This window comes from Notothenia rossii (assembly GCF_949606895.1).
Source record: "Notothenia rossii genome assembly, chromosome: 10".
NCBI classification, from domain to species: Eukaryota; Metazoa; Chordata; class Actinopteri; order Perciformes; family Nototheniidae; genus Notothenia; species Notothenia rossii.
In genome coordinates, this window is record NC_136908.1 from 11,393,966 (window position 1) to 11,405,501 (window position 11,536).

Consider the following 11,536-nt stretch of genomic DNA (forward strand, 5'->3'; position numbering starts at 1 on the left):
AACACAGAAGAATAAATTGGCAATTACTGCGCAATGATACACTTAATCACCCCAGTGATATTTACCGCTAGCACACACTGAAACAAATAACACACTTCCCTAATTTCCCCAAAGACAGAGAGAGAGGTAACAAATACTCAGGTGCACAGACAATCACTAGAGACTGATAGTTACTGACAAATCACATCAAACTGTAAACCAGATACTTCTCAGAGAAGAAAAAAAAGTTTTAAGATTTCCAAAAGGCAAAAAATATTTACAACTTCATAAACATACTTTATTCCATGTGGATGTGAAAGCTAAAACAAATAGCGTGGGAGTCGATTAAATTACTTATTTTAGGCTTGCAAATCTACTGCTGATACCAAAACATTAGGCAGTAGAGATCAGCTGGCTAGCTAGTTAACGTAGCATGGCATTTGGCAGTAAAATAGCCGAACCAGTCCATTGGTAGGTGGTGGAGACCCAAAACAGAGCTAAAAGAAAGTGAATAGATAGACAATGGGACTGACTAACCCACCAGCCCAGCACATAAATAAGGATCCAAGATAATGACCTCATTATCACCATCATTTAAAACAACGTATCCATGCTTTAATATCCTTATTAAGGGTCGATCATTGCAACTTTCTTTAGTTTGGCTTCAGCCAGGCAACAACTGGTACGCTGCCAGACTCCTAAACAAACCTGAAAAAGAAACAGGAAACATGTTATGCCTGTACAGGCTTCTTTGCACTGGCTCCCCGTTCTGTATCGAATTCCCTACAAGATTTCTTTGTTTGTATTTAAAACCCTGTATGATCTCACCTCGAGGTATATTTCAGAAAATCTATCCTCATACAGAACAGCTTGGTCCCTCAGATCTACAGATCAACGTCTGTTCTCTCCACCTCGTCGGAAAACGTTCTCACTAGCTGCACTAAACTCTCGAATAGTCAGTTGGAAGCAGAATTTATTTATTTGTCAAACACCATAGGCCTACTTATATGAGCAGCCTTTGCATTTCTTTAGGTGTATTCCAAACAGCTTTCTGTAGTTGCAAATCTTTCGGGTCTTGGACCCCCATGCTTTTCCCAAACATTATCAACTCCGATGTTCACAGTTTTAGAATATTCTTATTCCTCCAAGTACCCTCTTATGATCAACAGAAGAATCAACATTTTTGCTATTTAAGACAGAGCTTACTCGAACAAAATACAGCTTGTTCTGTTTCTAAGAAGAACAAAAAACCCATCACAAACTCCTAAAAGCGAAGCATAATCCTACGTATGACTTTGACACATTGGACATGTGTATGTGCTGCCTCTCTTTTGTGGTAGAAACAGTGGGAATTGACAGTGTAGCGACTTCAGAGACGCTCTGCTTCAATCCCCTCCGGTGCCGACAGACTCCGAGAGGGGGTTGGAGAGCGAGTCGTGAGAAATAGATTTGGCTTTTTCACAAAGCAAATTGATAACAAACAGAATGGGATGCTGTACAGCTTGGTTGAATCAATAGTAATGTTAGGCTAAAGAGTGTGTTTAAAACACATGCAGCCAAATAACATACTCACACAGATACACACATCAGAGAGGAGCAGGAACAAACATGGCAAACTGTTTGTTTGACAGAGATGTATTTCTACTAATAATTCCTTTTTGTAAAAAGCAGTGTTATCAGTGCCACTCGTAAGGCACTAGTGAAAGGGGGTATAAGTTGTCATTATTTTAAAGTACCAAGTCAAGTACGAAGGGTAGTAGGGTTTCCAGACAATAAGCTGTGACATAAATGAAGTTATTATTATGTTATTCAGGAGAGGGTCAAACAATCCATAAAACAGCTTTCTGTGTTCTACGTTTAAGAGCATCCTTTCACACCCATCAGTTAGATCTTTTAATTACCCATACATATTGGACCTCGGCTGCGGTCGATTAGTCTTTTTGGCTAAGTAAGGTTTTCTAACGGAGTGCTACAATGCATCCTTTTGTTTATCCTTTAGTATAGGGTACACAAGATCATCCTTTACCAAAAGAGAGCTGAGAATGCTGTCCCAAAATCCGATGCTTCTACAACATTTTAAGCGACACACCATTTGCTGTTTTATTGTACACTATGCAGAATGCAATAAGCTTTGCAGCTTGGTTGTTATGCTGAAAAGGATGGTCATAAAGATATTTGTTTAATAGCCTTCTTGTCTCAAGATAGCCTTCTTGTCTCAAGACTCAGCCTAATTTTTGACCTTGTCTTAAAGGATAACTTGAAATGTGCCATCCTCCTAATAACATTTCTGCACTAGCTTTTCAAATGTATCTAGCTGTATCTTCAGTATGAGTGTAGTGTGCTCCTTGTAGTGTGCTCCTTGAGTGCTCACAGAAATGCAGCATTATGCACATGAATAATAACATTACATTTGGAAATGTTTTTTCATTTGCAGAATAAGTATTTGAACACACTCAACGGCTGATTGACAGCCATGTGGAAACATGTGTTCCTTTATTCATGTGGCACACTCTTGAGAATCAATGCTTTTAACAGCTTTCTAATGCATTAGCTGGACTGCTTAAATCATACATTTCCCCTCCATTATCGGGCTCCTCTGTCGGGGAATGCATCTAGCATGCTTTCTACGATGTTGGCAATACATTTAACCTGGCTGTGCGGGTGGTTATCAAATTTACTTTTCAGAGTTTGAGTATGCTAAATAGCCGAAAAAGTGCTGTCAAAATGTTATTCAGCAGACATTTTAAAATGTTAAACCAAAACGGTGATGTAATTTGGGCATCGTGACATCCTTCACTTGTCTTGTGTTCAATTACATTAATTCCCTATTAAACATTTAAGTGTCTTGAGGTTTTTTTCCTTCTTGCATTTTGTAGATTAAGACCTGCTTCTTAAATAAAAACTGCTATAACAGTAGGCTAAGCAATTAAACACTGATTGTGTAGTTTTTAGGAAACTGTCATTGTTTACTGGAGGATTTCCTTAATTTAAACATATTAGATTGATCTAAAGCAATTCATCCTTTATATGCATGTTCCTCGGTGTCCACATCACTGAGGACCTGCCATGGACTCTTCACACAACCACCATCACCAAAAAAGCTTGACAGCGGCTCTTCTTCCTCCGCAGGCTGAGGAGGTTCAACATGGACTCCAGGATACTCTGCAACTTTGACAGGTGCACCATAGAGAGGATCCTGATTGGCTGCATCACGGCCGGGTACGGCAGCTGCACCGCCCTCAATCGTAAGGCTTTACAGAGGGTGGTGAAAACTACACAGAACATCACCAGGACGGAGCTGCCATCCATGAAGGACCTTTACTCCCAGCGGCTCAGAAAGAAAGCCCTCAGGATTATAAAAGATCCCCATCACCCCAGCCACAAACTGTTCTGCCTGCTGCCGTCTGGCAGGCGCTACGGCAGCATCCGGACTAAAACCACCAGACTCAGGGACAGTTTCATCCCACAGGCAATAAGACTGTTAAACACCTGAACTGTTGAAACAACATCCATAACATTCCTCTGGCTGCTACTTAGAAAGAATGTATCTATTTAATTCTAATATATCATATTCCAATAACTTGCATATAGACTCTTATTGCACTCTTTCAAACTATTTATCTTGTTGTATTTACTATTTACTGGCACTATATTTTTCTGTTTATCTGTGTTATTGTGTTGCACTGTTGGAGGAGCCTGTGACCTAAGATGTTCATCGTCATAACTACACTGTAGCTATGTTCATATGACAAATAAAAAACATTGAACCTCCTATTGCAAAAAACCACTGAATAAAAACATTAAAAGGTATCCAGGATATGTTACTGATAGACAACACTTTTACGAGCTTGATTAGCATTTGATTTTATGTTTATGAATATTAAATGTCTTTCAGGTTCGATAAACACGCAGACTACCTGACATCACAGTGATACATCCGGACTATTTTGGTCTCACATAGGTCACAGGAGTTATTTAACTAAAGCTTAGTGGCCTTTGACATAGTAACAACTTTAATCAGGTTTCCTTGTATCAGGGTCTCAGTACTATGACCTGCACACACCTGAGCCAAGTCAACCTGTCGTGGCGTGGTGGCTCACCTTTTGTTCATCTGTCAATCACAAGACCTTATATGATGTCACATTCTCCCCAGGAGCAGATGTGGCAACGACACATTCACACAAACACAGAGACAGACACATAGATCACAGAAAAAGGAAAGGGGTATTGAGAAAAGAGATAAAAACAGGTACGCCATTACACCAGATAAGACAGGGCTTAATTAGAGCAATAACAGTATAAAAGAGAAGATGACAAAGGAAATCATTTCTTGTTTTTTCCTCATTTAGCAGTTGTCAGTATGTGTCTTTCTCTGAACTGAGAGTGGAAAGAAGCTTGAGCTCTCCGAGATTTCATAAGGCTCAGTAATTGCTTTTGAAGGCTGTCAACTAATGTCAAATCCAAAACAAAGGAGAGCAATTTAGGGAATTGCTCTCCTTGATAGCAAACGGTTCAGCGAAGTGGGTAGCAGAAATTACACTCGTTGGGTTGAAGACCAATTCTGTAAAAACAAGCCAATTATAGTTATAATTTATGCAAATGACGTTGAATCAGTAATGCAATCTAAAAGATGTGCATTTTCTATTTGATTTGACGAAGCAACTTAGCTCAAAAAACATGTTTTCTTTAATAAAGTTTGGTAAAATTGTAATTTCAGCTGATTTAAACAATGACAATATCCCTTAAAATGACAATATGAACCTTATATAAAAACCTTGAATAACCATTTGTAGTTTCAGCCCACGTTTCCATACAGGGAGCTGCCGATGCTCTTAGTAATAGTAGTGCTTGCTTACCAGAGGTAACACATTGTCACCATAGCACAATAGCGTGGTAGAAGCAGCAATTTAGATGTCAGACGTCTGTATATAAGAGGTGTTATGGCAAAGTGAGCAATAAAGAAGCACAAGATTCTGCCTTTTCTCACTTGTTTCTCCCAGTCAGTTTTCTGTAGCTTGCCTGATAGAGCACCCTTCTTGTCGATATTTTCTTTTACAGTTGTGAAAATTGAAACTCACAGCAGCAGAAAATTACAGGCCTTTTCATCTTAACAAATCTTGAAAGAGAACTTCTTGTCCAAACCAGGCGCCTGACGGGAGGAGGGAGAAACACATTTGCATTTAAACAGCTCGCTCTCTTAAGCACTCATTCTTTAAAGAAATTATTTCTGGTTACGGTGAATAAAGTTCAGGAAAAAAATACCTCCCGTAGGCAGCATTTACCTAGTTTTACCTAATCCTATTGTCCTTGTTTTTTTCATGTTTTATTCTTGTCATCCTTGTGGTCTGAACTCTTACCTGTATTCCACTCTTATGCTATTGCTTCTCTGAATTTCCCTATTGGGATTAATTGGTTTATCTTACTTTATCGTGTCTTGAAGGTGCTACCATTGGAGAGGCATCATTGTTACATTAACTGTAAGTATTTCAATTGGTCTAGTTAGCATAAACAACCGTGACTGTAGTGGAGATGATTGGCAGCGCTCTTTTTAATAGCATTGATTGTTAGGGTTGATATTGATCAAAATGAATGACCATAATTGCCCTGAACTCCATATGCACCTGTCACATCTGCCTTTGGTCTATACAGGAGCTTCTTCCTCAATAATAGAATACAGGCTGAGACTGAATCAATCCACTGTATGTGCACTGGTAATAAAGCTGCAAACAACCAAATAAATTGCCTTAGGGAAACCATCTTCCAACTGCATGGTGCTGACTTTAATGTGTTAATTACCTTTTATTAGTTTGCATATGTTTAACAGAATATCAATGTGAGCTTCAAAGGGTAAGACCCACCGGTACCACTTTACAATAAGACTACCCTTATAAAGGGTTTACGAATAGTTTTTAATTCATTTATTAATTAAGTTAAGCTTTTATAAGACATGAGATAAACAGGGCAACTGTGACCGGTTGCTTGCCAAATAGTGGGCCCACATTTATCTGTACGGCTAAGTCTTATATTGGCTACCTAGCTTACTTCGTCTTCTTCATCAGCCAGCATCCTTGGTATCTGTTGTTCACTCAGTTGATTCTCGCTAAGTAGCCAATATAAGGCTTAGTCATCTTGCCAAATAGTGAGCCTGTGTTGATGTTTGAAAACTATGTTAGAACTGGTTTATAAATGGTTCTTAATGATTAATAAAATGTTTACAACCTAATTCATAACATAATTATAAACCCTTTATTAATCTTTTATAAGGGTAGTCTTATTGTAAAGTGGTACCGACCCACCTTGAGTCACTAATGGCTGTCGCTGTAAAATGCATTGAAGGAAATGTCCCTAATGTCCCACAATGAAGGTGGTGATCCATTGATGATAAGTTAAAATGTTTCATCTGTAGTAGCAGCACTGATATCAAGAGTTATTTCTTCCCGTGTTCATTATTTGTCATCTACTTCCCTTTCTGATTTTCTAAAGGCTGTTTGACTGGAAAAGATGTGTGCTGTTCAAAAAGTTAAAATACATCCCCCACATGGATTTGATGAATGAAAGCAATTAATTGTTCAATGAATATTAAATCATTGAACTGTGTCTGAATTATTTGGAGTTAATTGTTGGCCTTGGTATTTAAATGAAAGGATTAGGTGTGCTTTTAAAAATTTGCCGTTACAATTGTCCCTGTTTGAGGAAGTAGATGTAACATTTGAGTTATAATTTGTCAATCAATATTGTAACTATAACATTGCTTGTAAAAACACTTGATTGGTAAGAAGTTAAACACAGAACCCATTATCTGGTAAACATTTCGAGTGAGGTTTTTAGTAGTGCCATCATAAACCCAAGTTGTGAGAATTGCCCCCAGTCTCCAGTATCTCCACTTCTGCATTCTTGTTTCCTTCATTATTAACTTTAATAACTTTGATTATCGTCTACGTTTTTTTTTAATGCCATCAGCAGGCCAACAGTTACATTTAGTTTATGTCCAAATACCTGCTTAATGAAGGGCATTGCCATCTACCTCAGCTGTACTTAGTTAGTACTAATTAGCTCATTTCTAAATTCTAATCTAAAATGGGGACCATGGATAACATCATCGCTTGCCTGCTTGACATCAACATGCCAGCATTAGTCACCCCGTGTTACTTAATAAGCATCAGGCACTCATTTTGAGCATGTTGCCAAGATACTGTTAGCATTTAGCTCAAGGCACTGCTGTAAGCACAGCCTCAAAAAGCTGCTATCATGACCAAACACTCCTAGTGTTGCTTGTTCTTAGCTTACCTTAACTAGCCTCTTCCAACTTAGATTTTCCTGCTTCAAATATACATTACTTTTGCATTCAAAGGATAATCATTTGGCCAAATTATAAATTGTCATCTCTTAAACACTGAGCATCTTTCCGGGATTATTTTATTGAGTTTAGTCATGCACTCTGATGTTTAAGCAAACATTTACTAACCTCTTAACTTAGTCTACATGCTTTATACATCTTCTTCATTCACATGTCAGACACTTGCAGACACAAGCTGTTTCCTTGAAAAAGGTGTTATACCTATTGAAGTGAGCCACTGAGAGTGAGTATCCCCTGAGGAGGACTAGAAGTTCTGAATCCTGCCTGCGATCATCATGATTCGGTCATGACTTTGTGCTCCATGTTCTCACACTCGTGTCTCATTCCTCATCTCCCTCTCAACATCCTGTGTAACACAAAAAGCCCTTAACGCATCCTCGTCGCAACTTAAAAAGCAGCAGTGATGAAGAATACGAGGTTTTGATAGATTATATGGCTCCGAGCCAGTATACAAAAGGTTCATGAATAGGAAGTAAATGAAGCACTTGGTGATATTCATTTAAAGTGCTTTTTTTTTTTTTTTATTAAGTGGGAGATTGGGCTCTTCTTTGACTGACGTGACTTGATTCATATTTAGGCCTTTTGTTCACGTTGAGTGTCCCAGTCTCTCTTTCCAGATGGAATGAACTGCAAAGCGAAATTAGACTGATTCAGTCGAACAGAATAAAAAGGGCTCATGTATATGTGAGTCTTTCTGAGATCTTGTTTATTCCAGATCACCCAAAGCGTCCTCATTGGAGCATCCTTTGGTTGGCTCACAACGATTCATTTGATGTTCGCCCACGGAGTCACATCACCGCCATTTTTTTTGTGTGACTTCAGATGGGATTATTGATCTCATTATGAAGAAGAATCACTACTTGATTGTGAAATCATTTATCACCTTCCTTCATAGAGAAGCTTCATAAACACCCAAACATCAAACTCAGCATGTGTGTATCAATCTGCTTGGCAGTGTGTGTGTGTGTGTGTGTGTGTGTGTGTGTGTGTGTGTGTGTGTGTGTGTGTGTGTGTGTGTGTGTGTGTGTGTGTGTGTGTGTGTGTGTGTGTGTGTGTGTGTGTGTGTGTGTGTGTGTGTGTGTGTGTGTGTGTGTGTGTATCTGAATGCCACATATTTTAAGAGGGGCTGTATGTGCCAAATGCACACACACACATATATAATATTACATGAACAATACATTAACATTTCCAAATGAAATATAGTGTATCAGTGCTCAACAGTGACTTTGTAGTGAACTCATCAAATGGGTTATAATATCATTGCTGCAAAAATCTATTGGGTTTTAATCTCTTTGATATCCTTAAATGTTATTGGTCACATTCTTTAAAAACGACTCCCTAACTAATCTCTATTGAATGGTTGCAGAAAAGGGTTATTAACTGATTCTATTTTTAGTATACATAGTTACTTTACGTGTATTAAATGTGTGTAAACAGCTTTATTTTAAAGCACCCTAATGACAGCATCACCGGTGACGTTCACGTGAAGAAAGACTCGTGCTGAACGCAGCTCTGACGCGTTTTTCTGCACCGCGTGTGCCGCACACAGATATAAAACCGAGCGCGCACCAAGCACCCAGAAGAGCAGAAGAGAGCCTCAGGACAACGCGAGAACATTCCTCAAAACTCTAGGCAAAGTAAGTGCCTTAATACTTGATTTACAAAACCTTTTATATTTCTGTTGTGAAACTTACTCAAAGTCTTTCGACATGACTTTTGATGGTTGTTTTGTAGCTGCATTATTATTGAAAATCTATTACCAATAATGTGGGCATGTTTATTTTTGTTTTTCTTCTACCTATTAAATTCTTAAGGCTCTAGCATTGGATCTTCAGTTATTGATATCAATAAGGCATTATTTAAAAACGGAAAGGGGAACTTTTACGCACAGTGAAACAAGTGGCCAGTGAGGGACTAACAGTTTTACGGTTGTTTTTGTATTTCTCTGTCAGATGCATCCTAACTTGGTGAGCTGGCTGGGGACTCTGGGCTTCCTGCTGTGGGCGCTGCTGTGCCTGGGCGCCCTGACGGAGGGGTACCCGATGAAACCGGAGAACCCCGGGGAGGACGCCCCGGCGGATGAGCTGGCCAAGTACTACTCAGCCCTGAGACACTACATCAACCTCATCACAAGACAGAGGTAGGCGGACTAATTTCACCTCTTTGCTTTCATTAATAGAGCTGGAGTTATTACCACGAGCACTTTCTCTGACTGGATTGGCCATTCTTGTCCTATTGCTTGTATTGTATTATATTTAATTATATTATGTCTAATTCTAAAAATGTGCACCACTGAATATAATGAGATGACTACTTTAAGATAAAATATGCTTGTTTGTTAGTGATGCTTTAGTATATTCTATTGTGAGCCATTTTTCCTAATAGCCCTTAATTGTGGGCAATGTCCATGTACATAGGTTTTCATTTTGGCCGGTTAATCATTATCATGACTGCAAGGATTCACAGAATCAATCAATGTTTATTTATATAGCCCAATATCACAAATGTTATATTTGTCTCAGTGGACTTCACAGAAAACATGTCAAATTGTGTCTGCGCTCAGATTTAGGTCTTAAAAAGGAAACTTTCCACAAAATGTGAGACTTATCAGTTATGATTTTGATGTATAGGTTAATTTTGAGATAAAGCCCAAATGATTTGACCTCAAACAAACAAGGTGTGAAAAGAAAAGCCCTAAAGTTTCGTATGTTGGGGTCGTGGTTTGGTTGCACTGAACAGGGAACACCCGCTGTCCTTTTACCACACAAAAAACAAGCTATCAAGAAGTGACTGTGACTGCATGGCGGGTCCAATCCCCCACTGTTTTCAGCTTTCTTCTGAATGTCAGTGGCTTGAATGCCAGCTGCAGGCGTTTAGCCACCTAGGGGGCACAAGCGCGCCGACACAGCTTATCATCTGAGGCACCGAAAATGAAATGTGGCCCCCTGCTATGCAACTCCTCTCTGGCCCTGCAGGGTCTCAGTGTTACTGGGTTCAATATTAACTGACTTATACATTCATGACAAGCAGATAAATAACTTTTAATCTGTGATGTTTTTTGAATATGTCATCAGCTAAAAGGTCAATGTCACAGCAAAGCCATTTCATTATCTGTCTGTTATTTTTCTGTGTCTCAGGTATGGAAAGAGGTCCAGTCCTGAGATTCTGGACACACTGGTCTCAGAGCTGCTGTTGAAGGAAAGCACAGACACGCTCCCACAGTCGAGGTGTGTGTAAAACTGTAAGTGTACAGCTCTATGATGATGTAACATTAATCTGACCTTGCACTTTGATTCTCTCTCCAGATATGACCCATCAATGTGGTGATGCTTTCATCAGTGTTGGCTCAACCTCGCTGCTGCCCTGCTGACATTCTGACCTCTACCATCATACCCTCCTCCACAAAATGACCACCCTGCCTCTGCTCCTTTTACCTTTATGAGCCGCCACATATTCAACCCCTCGTCCTAACTCATCAGCTACAATCACAACTGCTTATAGTCTGTGCCATAAAATTGTAAATAGATTATCCAGAGATATCATCTGTGAAACATAAAAGTACAGTTTGGAGAGGGCATGTTGATTGTATTGTATAATTGTGCTATTAAAGATTAATTGTTTGAAGAAATGTATTTCTGTGTGTCTGTTTGATAGGCGAAATGGATCACTTTTTTTTATTAGATTGGGGAGATTAGATATAAAAACAAGTCTGGGAGTTGATTTATTAAACCGTGAAACCTGTTTGGACATTTCAAAATGTCATACCTTATCAGACTGGAGCCATGATTGATGGTTGACAACATATTAAATATATAAAATGGGATTCATTATTTGCCCTGTTGGGAGATTTGAGTAAACATTCTCCATTGATTGTTTTTTTAGATGCTCTCCTGACACATTTCATGCTTGATATCATGATCAAGTTTGGACTTGCTGTGCCGCACCTTGCCTCCCAGCTGAAATCCATGACTGTATAGCAGTAATAGCTCCATGACACTGGGTAATGATGCGAGGGTACATCTTAACCTGGTCTAACAAGCATGAATGGTCCAGTAAAAGCCTAGAGTCAGAAAACATCAGTCAGTTTAAGGCTGCCAATTGATTAGCTAATGGCGCTCTCTTGTGGCCATACGGTTAAGTAGGCCTACCTACTCTGAAACTAAATGAAGGGAGAAATTGCATTTCGAAGAGCATTATTGC

General features: G+C 39.1%; 1 protein-coding gene across 1 annotated transcript; it reads left to right on the forward strand.

Moving 5' to 3' along the window:
* Positions 1-8,930: 8,930 nt before the first annotated feature.
* npy (neuropeptide Y) lies at positions 8,931-10,932 on the forward strand. Its single transcript, XM_079653265.1, has 4 exons — positions 8,931-8,973; positions 9,289-9,476; positions 10,474-10,563; positions 10,642-10,932. The coding sequence occupies exons 2-4, from the start codon at positions 9,289-9,291 to the stop codon at positions 10,661-10,663; spliced, it is 300 nt and encodes a 99-aa protein (XP_079509391.1). The 5' UTR covers positions 8,931-8,973; the 3' UTR covers positions 10,664-10,932.
* The last annotated feature ends 604 nt before the right edge of the window (positions 10,933-11,536 follow it).

Coding starts and splice junctions, on each gene's coding strand:
- npy (XM_079653265.1), top strand. CDS start 9,289: ATGCATCCTAACTTGGTGAGCTGGCTGGGGACTCTGGGCTTCCTGCTG. Junction 9,477..10,473: donor AACCTCATCACAAGACAGAG/GTAGGCGGACTA, acceptor TCTGTGTCTCAG/GTATGGAAAGAGGTCCAGTC. Junction 10,564..10,641: donor GACACGCTCCCACAGTCGAG/GTGTGTGTAAAA, acceptor TTCTCTCTCCAG/ATATGACCCATCAATGTGGT.